Genomic DNA, 21881 nt, shown 5'->3' on the forward strand with positions numbered 1-21881 from the left:
GGTGACACCAGTGATGCAGGTTCAAACTTAAAAGCTGGTCCTACAGTTGTTGTGGAATCATAGCCCCAGCCGCCACCCCGCCTGCTCCGCATTTATACCCGCACTCGTGGGTGTCACTGTCAAGGCAGGACCTTCTTGCCGGCTGCATTTTCTGCCAACGCTAATTTGCCAAAGAGGGATGTTTGGCAGTGTCGCCCGTACCCAAAGTGTTCATGACCGTTTGTTTATCAACACAAAACATGTAATTTCTCTTGGGTGGCTCTGAATTAGGAAGATATTTTCGGTGATCTAGTCCACTGACTTACAGTCATCTGCAGTAAATTAATCCCACTCACCTCATCCTGTTCACATCCCTTTCAGCACAACAATAAACCGCCGTAATATGGGACGGTAATGACTGGTGCTGTCTCTCTTTAATGTAGTCATTCCTCACACTCTTTCCCCTTGTGGATATTTGTCAAGGAATACCAGCTGATTTTTTCATATTTAGGTGATATTTTAATAGGCTCTGGTTTATGGTTACCTTATGCTGTATACTCGTATTTTTAGCCCTCTATTGCTTTATGCCTTTTGAAACGATACCTCAGGATGTGTTTTGTAGGTAATCTGAACTGCTCCCTGACATCGTTGCAATTTCTCATAAAAACTTAGTGAACATTGGCAAACATCTTATATGTGGGCAACTTATTCCAAACATACAATTCCGTTCTATAAAGAACAGTTATGAAGAATTGTGTGACAACAACTGCAAAGTAGCTCTGTGGAAGGCAGTGAGGAAGGGGAGTGTGACGGGGTGTTGCAGGGATTAATTCTTCATATGCTGGGACCAAATGTTGTTACGGGATGATCGAGAGACCCGGGGAAGCATCTGGCCCTGTGCCAGTCTCTCTGCATGGCTGTGGTGATGGGATGTGATATTCTACCTCCTGAAGGGATTTCAGAGTCAGGATGTTTTCCCTCTGCATTGCAAATACAAACATCCTGACCCGGAGGAGAAAGGTTCAGCTCATGCTTTGGGGATTAAGTCAATAAACTGTACATCAAAATAGCATATTCCTTCCAGTTTTGTTCACCACTCATGAACCAAAGTAGGAAACATTTGCTGCCTTGCATCTACTTCTTTTAAGACTGTACCTTTTCAAACACATGGCAGTGGGTGGTTCAGCTGAGCATCTTCTGAGTTCCTACAGCAACCTGAGCCTGGGTGGCATGTTACACACCACTCGTGTGTCACCCACCTTCCTGCATTGATTTGCTGTGTTATTCTTTTCTCGCTCGGCCTGTTGGTTGTTGCTAATGCAGGGGTTTGTTTGTTATGGCTCAGAGCAGGTGTTTGTGGAAACATCTTTCTGTAAACACCCCCACACGGGACACACCTGCAGTTTCGTCTAAACTTCATTTCTGCAATGGCTGAGGACATGGGGCCCTCTTGGGCTTGCAGAGATTTAAATGGGTCACTACAAAACTTAGTCTCAGTTGTAATTTTAATGTGTTCCAGTGAGAAACCTTTTTCTTTTGAAGTGCATGAAATTTTCTTCCATACTAACAGCTCATAAAATTATTGAGTTACATTCTGTTTAGCTGTTGGCTCCTGGTTGCTGGTGCCTGTGATATAAGGACATGGATACATCTCTATGTTGTCCTATATAATTCTGCAGAAGGATAAGGGGTTTTTTTGTTGCTTATTACACCTTTTGTATGAGTCATTTCTTTCAGGTGGGCTAAACTTTGTGTTTTCTGTTCAGGAAAAGAACATGTTTGGAAAGTTTGAGTATCAGTGAGGATGCTTGCATGCAACATACCTCACAGCTTCATGTTTAATACATGAAAGGAAGGTTTAATGCCATTTTTTACCTGGAGTTTGTGCAGGCAACACATCTCAAGAATGAGAATTGGGTTCTTAAAAATGAAGAAGCCTGGTGGATTCAGTGTATCTGGAAACAAGTGGCCAGAATCAGAGAGAGAAGTTACAGGACAAATGGGTCCTGAAGGGAATGTTTTATTTCCAAGTTTGCCCTAAGGTGGAACCTGTTTTACGAGATGGTGTTTTTTGTCGAGATTGTCCGGGCATTTGCAAGCATACTGAGCTGACTTGATGATCTTAGATTATGTTTCCAGCAAAATCTAGAGATAACACTGCAGAAGAGAACCTGGAGGGCCGGGAAAACCTTAAGAGAGATCCCAATAGACTCTGCAGGAACTGCAAGGAGCCCCTGTGAAATGGGGCAGCGAAACGTTACGAAATCTCGGGCTGGTGCGTTTTATTGCAGCATCGAGCCACTGCTCACAAACACATCCCGGCACGTCCACGTCCGCCCTGCGTCGGTGGCACCTTTGCTGCCACAGCCCCCGGTGCTGCAGGTGCTCAGTGGAGTCTCGGGGTGGTGGTTGTGGGTATTAAAGAGCTCTTGGGGATTCTGTTCTGCTCCAGAGACCTTGGAAGGGTTTCTCCAGGGAAGCTGCGACCATTTGTGCCTCTCACAAAAAGTGTGTGTGTGAATTGAACTGTAAGGCAAGATTTAAAACATGGGACTTGTTTTGAAACTGTTTTTTTAGTGCATTCATTGCATTCATCATTTTGGTTGGAAGAGACCCTCAGGATCATCGAGTCCAACCACAACCCAGCACTAAACTATGTCCCTGCTAAATAGCAGTAAGGGGTGTTTTTATGCCTTTAACTTTGCCCCAGCAAGGCAGAATTCTTTTTTGTTTGTTTGCTTTTTGGGGTTTTTTCACTTCATTTTGTTGTTTGTTTACTTTTGGGTGTTCTTTTGCTTTGCTTTTGGGGTACTTCAGGTCACAGCCAAAACAAGAGGAGGAGGAGGAGGAGGAGGAAGGTGCCTTGGGGGCGGATGATACCGTAATTGTTTGCAATGTGGCCTCTTCCCTTTTCCTGTGATGAAACTGCTGCAACTCCTGCCCAGAAGAGCAGGGTGGACCCTTTAGTGCCTCCGTGGTCATGAATCCCCTTCCATTCTTCCCACCCCTGGTCGGTTCTTGTCAGGAAAATTCAACTTACTTATGTTGCTACAGAGAGAAAAAACTGTGGAAGGTCTATCTGGGGAATATGACTCATCTTTATAATTATACCTTATAACTAACTTCCATTATAAAATCATCAAGCAATTTTATTAACACCGGATAATCCATAGAAAAATATTTCTCCGTAGTAAAGAAGTAACGTGATCCCTGAACAGTGTCTGACACTGTTCTTGTTCTGGGGACATACACACCATTGAGCTCCAGTTGCCTGATGTAGCATGAAACTCTCCTCTCCACTGAAATTTAAATGATGAGGAGTGTTTTCTTGTGTGTTTGAAACCAGAGAAATCTAAGAAAATTGGATCCAGATTAGTCGAAACATATTAGGGCTCAATCATGTTTATAATTTTAGTTTTTAATAGTAGTTTTGAAGGGAGAGATGAAGTCCCCACCTCTCCAGCTCTCTTCTGCAAGACACAGCTGATGTGCTGCCCTCTGCCCAAGGGGAGCCAGTCGTGTCCAACCCAGCAAACATCCCTCCTTTAGGAAAAAAACCCAGTCCTTGCATACATTATACTTGATGTGTTACTCACTCGTTATTGCAGAGACTGATGCAACATTAAAGGGCAGCTTCAAAAGCTCCACCACCCAATGGAACGATGGTGATTATGATAGAAACAGTAATTAGGTGAGTCAGAGCTGCCAGAGACTTTTACAATACAAACCCTTTGGTTGGGAACTTTGTCATTTTGGGTCAAAACAGCCCCTTGCGCAGCTGAGTCTTTGGGGCCTCACCTAATGCTACTTCATTAGCAGGACCTTCATCAGCAAAGGGTCATTGTGACAGAATTACAGCCCTCGGAGAGCCCAGGTTTCACTGTGCTCCTGCCTAATGACATAATGCAAAATACACCTGTGCTGTTTGAAAAACATAAACAGGTTTTGGCAAAGAGACGCAGCACGTTTCAGCCTGAGGTCCATTGTGTGCGCTCACACACAACAGAGAGCAGCTGGGAGGGACCCTGTGTCACCTCCTGCAATGGTCACACTCGCATCAACCTCACTGCAGATGTGACCATTGAATACAGGAGAGTGAGAGGGTGGAAAAGCATCAGGACTGACAGCTTGGTCCGTGTTTTCAGCTCACAGGATCTCCCCAGCATGTACCACAGACACTACTTGGTTTGTTCAGCAGAGTTTTTCTGTTAGGAGAAGCTTAACTGAGCAGTTAAGCTGGGTTTGCCACACACCTCTCCCCCGGCAGCCATCAGCTGCCTCGGTGAGATCCGAGTGCCCTCTAGAGCCAGACTGCACCGGATTGTTCATCTCCTCCTGCATCTCCAAATATCCCACGTGCTGACACACCAAATGGGTCATTTTAATTAAATATTATTTAATTTAGTTTTATAGTCTAACAGCAACTTCTATTTAGCCACAGATAGTATTAGCCAAACATAATTGCATCTCCCGGCCTCTCGGTAAATGTAAGACCCGCTTTAAGCACAGTGTCTGATCTTAGTCTCGCAAACTGCAATAACACGCTGTTTACCCTTCTTGCAAGAACAAGAGAGGACTGTGCCAGCCCAGGCACTCGGGAGCACAGGACTGGCAGGTCTGTTTTGTTTGGATCTCTCGGTTAAGAACAGGTGACACCTTATGGAGAGATCTGGAAAATACCGAGATGTCTGGGCTGCCGGTATTTACCAGGCACTTTCTCCATTTCCTTGTTCTTTGGCACAAGCGGCATTTGCGTGTAAATCCATCAGGGATCAGTTTTGTTGCTCCTCTGCCAAATATCATCCTCCCTTCACCCCCTGTTCCCTTCTCCCTTTGTATTCCAGAGCAGCAGCTGCCCTCGAGCTGAGGCAGAAATGCTTTTCTTCCAGCTCTGTGGGATTTGGAGAAACGCACTCACTTTTATGCTTCAAACATTTTTTAGATTCCCAGAAAAGGACTCAAAAATATTTTACATGTGTGTAGGTGTGAGAAACGTTTGTGTTATGTTATATAAGGTATACAAAGGGCTTTCGGCTCATCTTCTCTTACCGCCCTGTGGGTGTCTCTGCACAGCTACGGGTGTCCAACCACCTCTCTGCTGTCTCAGGAGTGCAGATTCCTGATGAAATGCGAATGCTGTTGTCTCAGCACCTGCTCTGGGCGCTGCTCACAGTCACCGGGAGAGGAGGCACTTGTGCTGCATGGTCCCTGTCCCCAGGCAGCTGTGGGACACACAGGAGGTGGGATCTGCCTGCAGAGCCCCAGCAAACACCTCCTGCAGGTGACTGCACTGCAGATCTGTTGAGACGGGTCTGGCCAACATCATGCTCAGCAGCCAACAGTTTAATGCCTGACACATCTGGAGGGCAGCTGGAGATGTACACCAGGAGTGTCTGCTAAGCCGGCAACTCTATGGATACACACCATCCCGAGCTTGCTTTATCATGGATGTTTCTATCACTGATCTCTCTGTTCTTCTTTCACTGATGACCTCCAGCTCCACTTATTACCCCTTTGTTTGTTCTGCAATGAATTTAAGCAAAATGCTCTGTGGGAAACGCAGAAACATCTGCCTGAGTTGACTCTTCATGTGGATCCTGAGGATCCCATGTAAGAATGGGCAACTTGTGCGGACTCGGGCAGGGAGGAGGATACAAGACCTGCCAGGTCCATGAGACCGTTCTCTGACTCCCACTGGCAAAGCAGCTTTGTTCCCACTGGAATATGACCCTGACCCGTTTATGTGACATCTGTGCATGGATTACCAGCTTTTCCTACTGGGGCCATTGCAGAGGTTAACCAGCCCAGCCTAGGCTGTGATTTGCACCTGGATCCGCACCCAATTTTCTAGAGGAACTCAGTCTCCAGACACAGGTTTCTTGATTGCATCAGGCAGAAGCGAAGTTTTATTAGAGAAATTTTTTCACCAGCAGGTACATTAGTGATCCTGACTAACTCAAGTAGCTTCTAGAGAGCATTACAGAACAGAGCAGACCAGAGAAGGTGGCCCCGAAAGGCCCCTTTGGATACATGGCAAAGCGTTGCTGAGTTACTTCTACTTTCTCGGCAGAGAGGCATGTGGTGAACAGCCAGTGTTCTTGTTTTGTCTGTGGGTTTCTCTCTGTATCATCTTCCACTCCGTTCCTCCTTAATCACAAATTCTTCTGCAGGTCACTGGAGAAAACAAATGTACCAGCATTATTTGATTGGAACAGAGATAAAAGCTTTAAAATGACAAGAATTTGGTCTGGGTAGTGCCCTTGTTTTGCGCATGTGCTGTCAAACTAGAGCAGTTGGCAGACAGCCCAGGGAACCTCAGAAATTCCCTAAATAATTGTGTTTTAATGGGGATTTGCACTTGCAAAGTTACAGACTTGCTCTTCTTTTAGCTAAGCTCTGTTTGCCTGTCCTCTTCTTTACTTCTAGATCTTTCCTTTATGCCCCAATCCCCAGCTTTCTCCTATTAGTCCCACTACTCCCTCTGTCCTCTCATTTACTTTCTCCTACTCCAGTTCGGCCAGAACTCTCTTTAAACCCCTTTCTCAGTGACACAGCCAATTCTGCGCTGTAGTGGATCCACCATAACAGGCCATGCCTGTAGCACAGTGAGTTCTTGAGAAGATACCACTAATGTGTGTTGTCTCCTGGTCTAACTAGAAAGCAACAAACTCCTCCATGGAAAGGCGGCTCTTACCTTGTATATCTCCAGTCTTGCAGGGTGGGACCTGGGGCTGGCAGTGGGACGCTGTAGTTGTAGTGTAGGTGTGACTCGTCCGAATGACGCCTCCTCCTACACCGGTTCCCACTCCGATTCCCCCGCCGTGACTAGTGGAATGAATTGGGTCAAAGAAATAGGGCATGTTAGAACGTTACATGACGCCGACAAAGGGCACAAAGTCTCAAACTATGTCTTTCATAGGGTTAGGGTATTTACATCGCATTCTTTTTTTCATTTTACTTTGCATTTGTGACCTCCTTTGGCATGGGAATGCAATGCAGTTAATTGTTCTTTTGGCAGTTCTCACGTATTTTACTACGGAAGTGAGATTGTTACAAATGTTGACATACCATATAGTAGTTGCAATATTGTAACTAGCAATTAAAAGATTTGGGTTGCCTGCTTTGCAGATCCCAAGGAATGACATTTAGTTCAGATCTGGATGTTCATCACAGCAAAATTCTTATGAGATAACTTTTTCATCTCTAGATGGACTAAAGATTATCTCAGATTCCCAATGTATAACGCAGACCCTTGATACTTTCATTTATTCATTTAGAGATCTACATACATAAGGTCCTGCTGTCCTCCTTCCAACAAGCACCGGTAGGTCTGAATCTCCTGCTCCAGACGGCACTTGACATCCAACAAGGTCTTGTATTCTTGGTTCTGGCACTCGATTTCTGCTCTGATTTCAGCCAATTGCTGCTCCACGCACGTGATCTGGTTCTGCAGCTCACCGAGCAGCGTGTTGTACTGGCACTCGGTCTCAGCCAGAGAGGATTCCAGATTATTTCTCTGATGAACAAGACAATCAAAGAAACAGATTTCATTTAAGTGTCACCCTGGGGTTTATGATTTCCAATGCAAAAATGAAAGAGCTTTTCACCACCATCGCACCGGTTGGCGGATCTGGCTGTAACCACGTCTCCGATGTCAGTCAACTCAGCACCCACCTGGCTGAGCTGAGCTTGCAGATCGATCTCCAGGGCTTGCAATTGGCGTCTCAGTTCCGTAACCTGGTTGTTGCACGTCTCCACCTCCTGACCGCTTGTAATCACCTCCCGATTCACCTCCTCAATCTGAAAATCACCAATCCAGGGTAAAGAGCTTCAGAGAATATCTGACTTGCTTTTACAGAATGCAGTGAGCAGGTGGCAAAAAGAAAAGCAAGCAGGGCAAGTTCTCTGTGTACTGCTTGCTCTTCTTACAAATCACATGAACCTTGTGACTGCTCAGTCTCTTTAATCCAAATGGGGAATATCTCAATTCCAACAACACACCACGGGGCCTTGCGGCAAATGCTGACGCTCCAAAAGGGACATAACAAACTGGTCAGACAGGCCTGTGTCTCCTGTGGAACACAGGCTGGAATGAGTGCTGATCTCGGGCTTCACTGGAAGGGAAGAACTGCTTATTGTCTCCATGTCTGCTTTCTGAAACCCTCCTGAGATATGTGTGACAGTTGTTTTTGCTGCAGATGTGCATCACTTACCTTGCACTCATACCAATCCTCTACTTCCTTGCGGTTGCGTGCTATCAGCGTTTCATACTGGCATCTCAAATCCTCCAAGATTTGCCTGAGATCTGGTCCAGGGCAGGCATTGACCTCCACGCTCACATCTCCAGTTGATTGTTTTCTCAGGCAATTCATTTCCTGCAAACACAACCCCGATCAGATGCACATCGGCTTTTGGAAGCCAAGCAGAAGGTCAGAGCTGGGTGGCCAAGGACAGTGCTCCTGCGTGGGGTCCCTCCCGGTCATGGCTGTAAAAAGCACTGGAAGATTGTGCAAGTTTTTCCCCACAAATCTGTTGGGCAATTTCTTTTCTGATCCACTGGCAGCAGCAACTTTCACCCCCTCCAGCATCCCCGGTGCTGCCTCTACCAGAGCTCCAACACCACCCCCAAGGCAGAAGACGGGTCTGAATCCCAGCAGCGTCTGATGGGAAAGCCGTGCTGTGAAAGGGGTTGCTCTTTTAAATTCAGAGCGTATTTGTGTAAGCAAAGTTTTATGCCAGGTTCTCCTCGGGACAGGCAGGACCTACCTCCTCGTGGTTCTTCTTGAGGCAGCAAAGCTCCTCCCGCAGCGACTCCAGCTGCGCCTCCAGGTCCGACCTGCAGAGCGTCAGCTGGTCCAGGACTTGGCGTAAGCCGTTGATGTCGGCCTCCACGCTCTGGCGAAGGGCCAGCTCCGTCTCGTACCTGGTTCGATGCAAGAAAGCAGAAATTCAGAACGGTAGCCTCACATGTGCTCAGTTTATCCAAAGATCTCCTTTCCTACCTATCCATTCCCAACTGTATCTTGTTGGCTAAGCTGAACACACTGTGCATCACATTTCTGCACTGGTCTGTGGTGGAAATGCACCAACTACACCACTAAGACCACTCCCTCCAGTGCTGGTCCCCAGCCCTCACCAACAAACGCTGTTGGCAAGTGTTTCACCCAAGAATACTAATTAAAAGAGGTTTGGTGACCAAGAGCAAAATGCATTTCATCACTCCGTCCTGTCCTAATGTGGTTTTCTGGGGAGACTTGTCTGAAGTCTCTGTAATTAGTGCACCGAGACTCCACAAGTGAGAAGTGAAGGAGCAGGGAGGAGGCGATGGGGTTCGTGGGTGCCAAGGGACACTCACTTCACTCGGAAGTCATCAGCGGCCATCCTGCTGTTATCGATGTCCAGAATGATCTTGTTGTTGTCGATGGTTGCGCAGACAATCTGGAAAAGAGCAGACCATGAGAGACGTCTCACATCTTTCTGCTCTCCCAGTCTATAGGTGTATCTAGACTGCAGCTAGGTAGTAGGTGCTCATAATTTCCTTTTTTTGTTACCTTCTTGCCTAAGTAACCTTGAGCAGAGTGGTTGCAGGAGGTGTCTTTGCCTTAACTCAGTAAAGAAAAGACGTTGACCGTGTAGAGCTTGGGGCTTGAAGAGTTGTGAGATGGGGCTTCCCAGTTTCAAGGTCTGAAGGTGAGTTCTGAAGATGCTTCACAAAGAAGTGAACCCTTAAGCACCTTCCTTGAGACATGAAGTCTTAGCCCACATTCGGGCTGGGGTGTTCTCAGCTTCAAGCTTAAGGATCTTCAGGGAAGATAGTTGGTGGTTTTGAGCCTTAAGATCAGCCATAACTTTCATTATGGACATTTTAGTATCAGACTCTTTATGCCACTGCAGCAACCCATTTTAAATACTCAGTTTTTCTCACCTAGAATTTGTAATGCTTCATTTGATACAGCGTTTGATGTGGTTTTCTCTTTTTCTATAGTTCTCTTTGCCTTGGTCTCCCTGCTAGGCTGACACCGCTATGTTTCCACACTTGGTAATATCATATTTAGACTTGTATAATGAAAACACACTGGAACAAAGCATCTTTCTCCTTTTGAAGACTATTATCCCACCTGTACCACCTAATAGAATGCATTTTTAATATGCACCCACACTCAACAACATCATAGGGGAACTTGGCAAAATTTCGTTTGCAAAGACATTTCACAGCACCAAAGGTACCTCTAACAATTGCAGTAGGTTACAAATACGAATTCAGAAATAAGCTTTAAATAGAGGAGGAACAACTGACAAAGGGGATTACCTGATTTTGAAGATCTTCGATTTCTTTGTAATAGCAGCTGTAGTCCCGGGGCTCACAGGACAGGCCCTGTGTCGCGTACCACTCTCTGATCCTGCACTCCAGCTCAGCATTTTCCTTCTCCAAGCACTTCACCTTGTCCAGGTAGGAAGCCAGGCGGTCGTTGAGATTTTGCATGGTGACCTTCTCATCGCAGGACGACAGCAAACAGTCGCCACCAAGACCACCAACGACCACACCACCTCCAAGGCCAAAACCAAGGCCATTGCCATAGCAGTTGCCACCTCCATAGCTCCCGCCAGCCAAACTACCAACACTCAGTCCCCCTCCATAATTCACTCCACCGCAGTAGCTCCTTCCAGAAAAACCTCTGCTACTGCCTATCCCATAGGAAGAAATCCGTGCTCCACCACCACCACCAATGATACAGCTGCCACCACTGCTCCTGCCTTTGCTAGACACCGTAATCGTCTCCTTAATGTTGCAACTCATGGCGACAGCAGTTGGAAATGCAAGCAGAAGCCTAAAGCGAGACGCACAGCTTGATATTGAATCAGACTGCGAGGTGTCCACTGCCACAAATCTCTATTTATACCTTCCACAGTGGGTGTCACTGCTGCCGCTTCCCATGTGGCTGGCAACTCCACCCATTGGTGCTGAGAATAATTTCTCAAAAGGAAGTTTCCTTTCAAGAATCCCGGTAGACAGGGAAGATACTTTACATGTCTCTTGCTAATTTCAAAAATACATGAGCAATAATGTTTTATGAGTCATCAGCTTTTTGTTTGTGATGCAAACTTACAACATTAAGCCAGGAAAACACTGTTCTAAATTATATACCAGGAAGAAATCATTAAAGGTTATTGCATCAAAGAGCTCTTTATCTCTCATTAATTTTTTTTCATTTTATTTTGAGTTGAATAAGCAGTTTTCATGCAGGGTGCTGATGCTGGAATAGGCAAGATTAAAAAGAAAGAATAAGCACAAAGTTTGACTCTCGAATGATGTACGAGGAGTGAAGTAAGAACTTTGTGGAAAGATCAGAGACACAGAGATTAACCTGTAAGTCTCTCCATTGGCAAAAGGACAAATCCAGAACGCTCTGCTAACGAGAAGCGAGACCATGGAGCGATCTCTTAATGGCCGAGGATGAAAGGTTCTTTATAAATGGTCCAGTAATTCACAAAGGATTTGTTTCTCTATGTGGAGAGTGTAAAGCGAGGTAAAAGTACTTTAAATATTTCCTGTTGTTCGGTGGAAGATATTTCTGCAGTTTTTCTCATTGTGGACAGGGATTGTGCTGGGGAAGGGTGGGTGTTTTGAGATGGTGGACGAGAGTGGAAAGATCCTGTGGGCAGTTTCTCTGTCATTCTGTGCTGTGTTGTAGTAGAGGTTTGGGACTATTGTCCTAGGAAATGTGGAACAGAATTCCTGGTACAGCTGGCAGAGCAATCGCTGCCCAATACAGTTCTACACTGGCTTGGAGAAGAGGGATTAAGTACAAACTAGAGGTTCTTCTTTATCACTAATGTCTCCACATCTTAACTAGGCAGAGAACTTAAAGTAAGAATCCTTTCACTCTTCTGACATCAAAACTGAGGCTAAGCTCCTTTTCCTGAGATGTTTTGCTGAGACTCAAGAGCAATGGCCTTCTCTGCAGGCAGAACCTGTTTCTGCTGGTCCTAGAGCAGGAGACAGGTGTTCCATGGCTTTCTGACATGAACTGTTCGCTGCAAGATATTCTCCAAACCTGCTTCACCGGAGAACAAGTGAGCGCAAACTCCTGCTCACATCCTCACTCCGTGTCAGGGCCGTGGATTGGAATCACTATCATTGTTGGCAAGTAAACCATCCCACTTAGTGAAAGGCTGAATTATCCCAGAATTCATTGATTGACCCATCATTTTATTGCTCTTATGCTCCTTATTTGTGTTGAAAAGATGCCTCCCCTTATCTTTGCCTCCTTGGACGTTGCTTGTCCAGCATGATGAAAGCCAGCAGCATTCCACCGGTATCTCCAGCAGGCTGGAGACAGAGAGGTTTGCTCAGACTGATTTGCTCAAAGACAACGTGACTGTGGCAGAGTCTGAGGTCACCCAGGTCTGCAGCGCTCAGTGCTGCGCTCCACTCCCTCCCTTCATATGAAAAGCTCAGAATAGGTGAAAACTCTAATAAACTGATTGTACATAGGAAGGAATATGCGGATTTCATTACCAGGACTGGAGAACATAATTGGAGTCAGGGCGTGGTGGTAAGAATGAACCGAAACTGATGTAATGCTGCATGGCTCGAAGCTTTGCCTGCGCTGCGGATGATTCCCCAGCAGTTTCCCAAGAGCTGTCTGCAGCAAGCATCTTTTCTGAAGCGAGCGCACATTCCTTCCCCTGCTCCCCAGTTATCATTTTAGCACATCAGAGCGATGCAGGCAGAAACACGGGATGACTTACTCCTTTGTGGGAGTGGAAGATGTCTACGTGCCGATTGCGGTAATTAGTGCGGAGAGCAGAAAGGATGGGTCCTGCTCTTTGGAGGTACATTGGCCCCCCTGGGACCCTGTAGCTTTATCCATTAGACCCATATCTTTCTGCTGATGGTTTTCAGCAAGCAGCTTTGCCCAGGATCCCCACCTGCCCTCTTTGTTGCTATTTTCCTTTTTTGTCTTCAGGAAATGGATGCACTAGTTAAGCTAAAATAAAGTTAAATAATTGTTCTGAAGACCTTAAAAAATAATTAAGTTTTCCCTCCTATTTTCATCCAATTATTTGAACTCATAAGCTACCTGGGTCTGTCTCATTAGCACAAAGAAATATGGAAATCTCATGGAAATGTATTTTCCAGCCCAAGGTCTGCAGCTCCATAATTTGCGGCTCTTTAATATACAGGTTGTTTCCAGGATGTTTTCTGCTGGGGAGCTGTTTATCACAAGCTCTCTTCTCATGAGCTGCTTTCCAGACGCATCTCCAATCGTAGGTCCACAAACAACATCACAGCGTCTCAAGAGCCGAGTCTGTACGGCCCTGGGGACTTTCCAGAGGCATATTCATAAAGTCTGGATCATTAGAGTCCTCCTGGCCGTGTCATTAGGTCTCTTTCACCTCTCAGGAATTTAGGACAGCTCCTTTGTGAAAGCGCATGCGCTTCAGACCTGGCGGGAAGAGTGGGAAAGGTTTGATAGGAACACAGGGAATCGGCTTCAGGTGTGAGCAGCAGTTTGCAAGAGGAGACGAGCCCAGAGCTGGTGGGAGTGAGCTGGGGCTCCCAAAAGAGATGGGCAAGCTTTTGTATATTGTGGGTAGCCTAGAGCTGAAAGACTGAAAACTGGAAGAGCCTCAGCACTGGTTCTTTGTATTTTCAGAAATGAGAGTGTGGGGACTGGTAGATGGGGAAGGGTTGAGGCCATCAAGGGCAACACAGGGTTCTCTGTCTGTTTTTTCACTAAACAAGGCAGGAGAAGACAATGGGAAAGGAAAAAGGAAAGATTTGCTTTCCAGCTTCTCAGTGAAAGCTCTGAGAACAACTTGGATGTACACAGAGGAGCCCAAACAAGGGCAATGTAAAGAAGACTTGATTTATGGTCTTGGTTTAAAAGCTTCTACCTGTGGCCACTCTTCTGAGTCATTATTGCAGTTGTTCCAGTGCTGCGTTCTCTTATTGTGCTCGAGCCCCTGTTTACTACTGGGTTTAGTGTCTGGTAGATGAAATAGAAGAAATACCACTGAGGCATCTTCTGTCTGTGGGCTTGTACAGCAGGAGAAGGGCAACTTTAACCTGTTCCCTGATAAATTAATGACAGAGCATCTTCAGACACTTGCTATGGGCCTTGGAGATGCTGCTTTCCTGGAAGGCTTCAGGTTGTGTTAAGTCTGTTTCTGTAGTAACAGATAAATTGGTGTCTACGAAAGAGCTGACGCTAGCAAAGTGTGCCTCACTATACTCCATGTATGGTCCTGAAATGTTTTTTATACCCTTTCTACTCCCCCACTGCAAGGCTGGTTGTTCATAACCTCCAGCTTTGGAGGGAAAAGGAATAACCAGTTTTTCTTTACCAGGTCATCATATGACTCTTTCTACAACAACCACATCACAGTGTACCCAAACCAACAGCAGCTGCATCCAACGCTGCGCTGTTAGCTGTGAACGTGCAGGGTGGAGTGGACACGTAAAACCCATCACTACTGGGTTTTCTGGACCAACGGGTGATTTAATCCCCAAAACACCCTCCAGCTCATAATGGCTTTCAAGTGAAAATCCTCCAAGCCCAGACTGACTCTGCCCGCTCACCATGGCCGGTTCCCACGCCTGCACCCACCAGAAGCACCCCAGGGCCCTGAGTTCCCAAACTGCTGCCCTGGCTGCTCTGGGCACGCCGGTGTCAGACACGCACGCAGCACCGTGCCCGTCCCTGCTGACTCGGCACCAGCCACACGGCTGCTGTTGGTCAGGGAAGAATCTTTGCTTTGGTCGGGATGTCTAAGCCCTAATGGCTCTGTGTACCCAACTGCCCTACCTGGCTTTTTGTTCCGTTGTATTCTCTGTTGAGCTGCACTTTTTCAGCTCTCATCCTCTCCAGTTCTCCAAAGAAGGTGTATTTAATCTAAGTGGGATCTTTCAACTGTTCCTGATGTCCAGGTTGAAACTCTTTGAGATAGAGGGATGACCAGTAAATGACTCAGTCATTATGTGCAAACACATAGGAAATAAACTTTTTGCCTCTAGACATTTTTCCCAATGGGAAGATTGCTATAAAATGAAAGAGATAGGTTAGAATATAAACCATGGGCAGATATTTAATCAGCTGTGGAGACCAAGATCCCCTCTTCAACCTAATCCCAGCCCCCAGGCTGGATGAAGTGTGAGAGGGCACAGCCCAGATGTGTCAGCGCTAGGTGGGGGTCATGGCAACTTGTCTCCAGGTGTTCCATCACTGACTTTCAATGTGTATCTAAAATTGTGTTTTAGCACCATGTTCTGTGGGAAGCACACGGGCGTCCGTGTGGATCCTGGAGGATCTTATGACAAAGCAGCTTTGTTCCCAGTGCAGTGTGATCCCAACCAGTCTACGTGACCCTGGACCAACACCTGATTTTCTAAAGGAACTCACTTTCCAGACACAGGTTTCTTGATTGCATCAGGCAGAAGCAAAGTTTTATTAGAGACATTTTTTTCACCAGCAGGCACATTAGTGATTATACTACTGGTTGACTCCAGCAATAGTCATGGTGGTTGGGCACATGCAGAAATACAGACTGGAAAAAAGCAAATAGCAAAATAAAGCAGAATGTGGCCCAACGCTCTGCTTATCCCTCTGACACATTGCTTAGCGGTGCTGAGTAATACGAAAGAGCTCGTTGCTCTTTGCAGACGCGTACAGTAAATATTCTCTCTCTTTATTCGTGGCTCTGCTTCAGGGTTCTCTTGTTGAATATTCTCATTTCTCTGCTTAATCACAAATCCTTCTGCAGGGCACTGGAGAGATCAAAGGAAACATTACTTTGTTTATGGCAAAAATAGATTCTTTCCCACACTGTCATTCCATACACGTGATCATTTCTCAAGCCAATTCAATTAGAATTTCAGATAAATACCATCCCTTCCTGGAAAGGTCTGATTGTTACCTGCCAGTCAGGCAGACGGGATGTGTAGCTGGCTTGAGCGTGGTTTGCCCTGTTCCATAAAAATGCCCAATGGTGGAAGCTGCAGATGTGGCACCAGCTCCATCAGTGAGGGAACAACAATAAGGCCCTTTCCAGAACAAAGCCCCTTCTCGCTCTCATTCTCCTGGACCAACTGCCACTGTATTTCTTTCTTTTTCAGTTTGCTGGAAGTTTCCCCTTGAAATATGCTAGTTTTCTGCCAGTATTCTCAGGATTCCTGCTTTTTCTCCCGATTTCCAGGCACTTTGCTTTCTCTTACTCTTTCCTTTGTCCAAGATTTCATGTCACTCCCTCCTTCCCGTTCCCTGTGCCTTGCCTGCCTGCTGACTGCCCTTCATCCTTCCATCCCTCTTCCCCCTCCCTCCTTACACCCATAAGCTCTGTGGGAAAGGCCTTTGTTGCGTTAGAATAGAGAAAGCTCTTGCAGTTCTTACCTTGTATCTCCGCAGCTGCACAGGTTGGTATCTGGGCAGACGACGTGTAAGTGTGGCTTGTTCTAATGATACCTCCTCCTCCTATTCCACTTGTTCTCGCAACTCCTCCTCCTAGACCCGAAGACTGACCAATTCCTCCTTGCTGACTGAGGGAACAGGAAAATGGCATTTTAGATAAGGAAATGATAGATAAACTAGAACTACAACTTTTTATTGTCCCTGCTGCTCTCAATCTGTTTTCATTTTTGCCTTCACCCGTTGCTCGCTTTGCTTTTACATTAAAACACCCAGGATACATGTATTTTATTGTGCTGTTCGGTGCGTCTTAAGCAACTTACATGAGGTCCTGCTGTCCGCCCTCCAGCAGGCAGCGGTACGTGTGGATCTCCTGCTCCAGACGGCACTTGACGTCCAGCAGGATCTTGTACTCCTGGTTCTGACACTCCATCTCTGCCCGCAGATCCGCCAGCTGCTGCTCCACGCACGTGATCTGGCTCTGGAGCTCAGCCAGGTGGTTGTTGTAGCGACACTCTGTCTCAGCCAGCGAGGATTCCAGGTTGTCCCTCTGAGGAGTGACATGGGGCACAATGCAAATGTTTAAATGACCAATTCTTACATCAAAGCCTAACTGAGCTGAGCTTTGCAGCAGCTCAGCACCCACCTGGCTGAGCTGAGCTTGCAGATCGATCTCCAGGGCTTGCAATTGGCGTCTCAGATCCGTAACCTGGTTGTTGCACGTCTCCACCTCCTGACCGCTTGTAATCACCTCCCGATTCACCTCCTCAATCTGAAAATCACCAATCCAGAGTAAAGAGCTTCAGGGAATGTTTCATGTAAGTCAGATTAAGTATTAAGGAAAGAAGAGAGAAGTCGGCATAAAAGAAGTTGACAGAAATTAGGAAGGTTTGGGTGAGCTCTTTCATCCTAATGGAGCGTAAACCCTGCTCGTCATTCCCCTTGCTCTTCCCATAGTCCAGTTCTCAGTACTTACTGCTTTGCAAAGCTTCAGATCTGACTAACAGAGTCATTCCTGTCACCCCATGGAATGGACACACAGTGGCAGCATCCCCTCTGTCACTTGGCCCATTTAAATCAAAGCTGACCGCTGTTACAGTATATTGTGGTTTTAATTGGTTTTAATGTGTAACCAGTCACTGTGGAAACATTACCTGGGTGTTAGCTGGGGAAAGTCAGGGCTAAATTCACTCACCTTGCACTCATACCAATCCTCAACTTCTTTGCGATTGCGCTCGATCAGCGTTTCATACTGACACCTCATCTCCTCCAGGATCTTTCTGAGGTCTGGGCCGGGACAGGCATTGACCTCCACGCTCACATCTCCAGTCGATTGTTTCCTCAGACAGTTCATTTCCTGGAAACAACATCCAGATCAAGTCATTGTTTTTAAAAAGAAAGGAGAAATTGAGGGAGCACAACCCAGAGAGGGTCTTTGCTGGACACCCACAGCTCCCAATTAACACCTATCATCTCCATCAGCCACTGGCCCCTACTCAGCCAGCATCCCAGCGTGGGGACCACGGACAGGGAGGGCGATGGATGCTGCACAAATTCCATCTGTGGAGACGTGGGGGGCAGGACCTACCTCCTCGTGGTTCTTCTTGAGGCAGCAAAGCTCCTCCCGCAGCGACTCCAGCTGCGCCTCCAGGTCCGACCTGCAGAGCGTCAGCTGGTCCAGGACTTGGCGTAAGCCGTTGATGTCGGCCTCCACGCTCTGGCGAAGGGCCAGCTCCGTCTCGTACCTGGCAGTGAGAAAGAACACAAGGAAGAGTCATCAGCGTCTGACACCACCGTTTGCTCTTTTTTCATTCGACTGCCCGTTTTTCGTGCAGTATTTTCCTCACTAGCCTCACAGAATGCCAAGCAAAGCAGCGTGGGGCTTGCTCCGTTAAAGCTGCTCTCAGTGTTCCTCCTCTGGAGCTTTTGTGCGGGATGGAGGTGCTGCTAACCCAACAAGAATAAACAAATGTTTCCCCTTTGAAAGACACCACGAGCCAGAATGGCAGCTCAGATGAGCCCATGCTGGTCCCTCCTATGGGTCCCTTCTGCTTTCTGAAGAACTCATTCAGAACTAATTCAGAACTCATTCAGAACTCATTCAAAACTCATTCAAACCCGTCTGGACACCTTCCTTATAACCTCATCTGGATGTTCCTGCTCCATGGGAGAACTGCACTGGATGAGCTTTCCAGGTCCCTTCCAACCCCTGACATTCTGGGATTCTGTGATTAACTCTCGTCTCCACCCACAAATACCTTCTTGGCCCAAACTTTCCATCCTGGAACTGCCACTAATTAAGGCAGCTCTAGAGACGGTGGATGAAAGAGTTTATCTGCGTAGCCTCCAGCCTGTCCTGAGCAGGAGCACTGAGAGCTCCTTCTCAGCAGCTCTCAGTGACAAAGGGGACAGCCTGGGGACACTCACTTCACTCGGAAGTCGTCGGCTGTCATCCTGCTGTTATCAATGTTCAGAATGATCTTGTTGTTGTCTATGGTTGCACAGACAATCTGGAAAAAGAGAATATTCACTCTGTCAGTCCTCAAGTCCAGCAGCGGCCACAATCCACCTACTCTTTTAAATCTGAACCTTACTGTCGTGGGTAAGAGATTTAGAAGCTTTGTTTCACTACTTAATTATAAGACTGTCTCATTCTGTCTGCTTCCTGGATTCTTTTCACTTTATTCTTCTCTCTGCATTGGCATCCTAGAATGTTTGCGAAACACACTTTACAAACAAATGTTTTTAATTTTAAATTGCATACTCCAAATGTGTTATGGCAGCGCTCTCTTTGATCTTAATTAGATTAGATGTCAGATGTTTCCCCATTCTGTATGAAAGAGTAAAGTTGTATAAAATGGAATAATGTTCAATTGGAATTCTGCAAGACTGATGACAGAATAGTATAAATTCAGGCAAATCGATGTGATCCATTATTTATTTCTCTTTAAGTTGCTTTCTTGGCATATATCTACTAAACATCCTGGCACAAACCTAATTCAGAAAGACTACTGAGCCAATCCAGATGTGTTCTGTGAGGAGAACATTTTCTCCTTCAGATGTATCTGATGGATAAAAGCAATGGAAACGGTCCAAACACTCGAGGTTTTCACCTCTGAGCTCCAGGGATTAATGGCTGTTTATGAAAAAGCATTTTCCAATAATGAAACGTTACTCTTGGTAACTGCATCAAATTGTGAACCAACAGCGTGGGAGAAGCTTACAAGGGATAAAGCGGCTGAGAAGCGACGTTACCTGGTTTTGCAGATCTTCGATTTCTTTATAATAGCAGCTGTAGTCCCGGGGCTCGCAAAAGGGGCCCTGCTTGGCGTACCACTCCCTGATCCTGCACTCCAGGTCAGCGTTTTCTTGTTCCAGGCATCTCACCTTGTCCAGGTAAGAAGCCAGGCGGTCGTTAAGGTTCTGCATGGTGACCTTTTCGTCACCAGAAAGAAGAATGCCATCACCAGCAAAACCACCTCCACCTACCCCTCCACCAAGCCCGATCCCAAGGCCACCTCCCATGCCACCGCCGAAGCGAGCGCTGCCACCGCTGAATCCCATGCCTGAACATCCTCCGAGGACGGCAGCTCCTAAGCCGCCTCCATAGTTTCCCCCAACCACGCTGCCGGTGCTCAGCCCTCCTCCGTAATTCACACCACCGCAGTAGCTTCTACCAGAGAACCCTCGGCTACCACCTATCCCGCAAGTCGTGTATCTTCCAGAGGAGACCGAGGAGATCCGCGCTCCGCCACCACCACCACCGCCACCGATCACGCAGCTGCCGCCGCTGGTCCTGCCCCTGAGAGAGCCCGTTGTCTGCTTAATACTACAACTCATTTTGAGGCCAGCTGCAGATCCAACCCAAAGCCCAAAGCAAGATGCACAGCTTGATACTGAATCCGACTGCAGGCCGGTGGCTGCGCAGATCTCTATTTATACCTTCCAAAGGGGGTGTCACCTACCGGGTGTTTCTTCTTCCCACGGGGCTGGCTAGTCTCACTGTTTATGCCAAGAATAAATAGCCCATGGGCAGTTTCCCTCTAGAAAACCCAGTTCACAAGGAAGATACTTTACATGTCAGCAGCTTATTCCAAAAAGTAAAATAATGTGTTTTATGAGTCATCAGCTTTTTGTATGATGCAAACTTTACAACAAGTCAAGAAAAAAAGTTGCCCTAGATTATGTACAAAGAAGAAACATTGGTATTTATAACATCAAAGTGCCTTTTATCTTTTATTAACTTATATTTATTTTATTCCGAGTCCAATAAACATTTTTCTATCACATGCTATGGTAGAGTATGTGGAAGAAAAAGGGGAAATTAATATAAATTCTCACTTCTGAAAAATGTGAATGATAGTGACTGTGGTAGTGCAAAGAGCAGGGATGCCGTGGTGTAGATGTCTGTCACCTGGCACAAAGCTTTGCTGTGAGATTTCTTAAACCATTGAGGTAATTTCCCGTGGGTTTAATTCCCTATTTGTGAATTATATTTCTCCGGTCATGCAAACGCAAGAAGTCAACTTGCTCACAGTGTGCAGAGATCAAGCCTGAGACACATTGAGAGTCCCTAAGGAGTATGAAGTACCTCTCTGAAGTTATTTTTCAATGACTTTAATTGATGTCCATGTTGCCTGAGTTTGTGGTGATTGTAGATAAAGAAAGATGGCAGGAAGGGAGCATCCGTGGGCGATATATCCAGGTCCCTGGGTGGAGCGAGATGTGATCCCGCAAGTCTTCGCCATTACTGAGATTGTGTTGAGCACAAAATAAGAAGGAGAAAAGCTTTCTGCATTTCTTAACGGAGTTGGTCAGAGTATTGTTGGGTATTAGCACAGCCTGGCTGGTGCTGGGAGTGTGATCACCAAAACCGGGCAAGCAATTGCCAGAGGAGCCTTCGGAGAACGGGCTCCGGCAGCACCAATACCCATCTCCAGCAGACGGCTGTCACGAGAGGATATTCTGCTCTCCAGGGGACGGAGGCTTCTGTTCCCTACAGGGTGGAATTTCCAAGCGGTTCTTACTCACAGGTGACTTTACACTCAACTATGTCCATATTTACAGGAGCAGTTGTGATAAATCCTCCTTGGCGGTGAGAGTGACACTTGACAGGGAGCCCTGGGAGCAACCTACACTCGCTTGGTCACCTCTCTTTTCCTGGTGGCTTCTGTCACCATGGTCACAGAGGGTCCCCAAGCACATAGAGATGTGCTCGTGTTCCCACCAGCGTAACCCAGGACTCTCAGTGAGATAATTTATTTCTTCGCTTAGATCAGAAATGATAAAAAGACGCCTGGCAGCATCTTAAAATATTCATTATTCCTTTGGTGCAGGGAAACACCTTGCTGGAGTCTCTCAGAGCTCAGATTCCTGGCTGAGACGGTAGTGCCTGAAATACAAGTCCATCCTCCTCCTAGAAACACATCCCCCTGCTCCCCACACAGCCCAGACTCACAGGAGTGGAAATCAGGAGCAAAAAGGAGAATAGGG

The 21881-nt window shown here is 46.6% G+C and overlaps 1 protein-coding gene across 1 annotated transcript; it reads right to left on the reverse strand.

The window, feature by feature from the left end:
* Positions 1-7252: 7252 nt before the first annotated feature.
* On the reverse strand, positions 7253-20228 carry LOC308049876 (uncharacterized protein; the record flags this gene model as incomplete). Its single annotated transcript, XM_080359746.1, has 12 exons — positions 7253-7495; positions 7654-7779; positions 8193-8354; positions 8746-8902; positions 9335-9417; positions 10289-10808; positions 16712-16938; positions 17035-17160; positions 17584-17745; positions 17977-18133; positions 18816-18898; positions 19644-20228. The coding sequence occupies 12 exons, from the start codon at positions 20226-20228 to the stop codon at positions 7253-7255; spliced, it is 2631 nt and encodes an 876-aa protein (XP_080215872.1).
* Between the last annotated feature and the right edge of the window lie 1653 nt (positions 20229-21881).

This window comes from Nesoenas mayeri (assembly GCF_963082525.1).
Source record: "Nesoenas mayeri genome assembly, chromosome: 26".
Taxonomy (NCBI): domain Eukaryota; kingdom Metazoa; phylum Chordata; class Aves; order Columbiformes; family Columbidae; genus Nesoenas; species Nesoenas mayeri.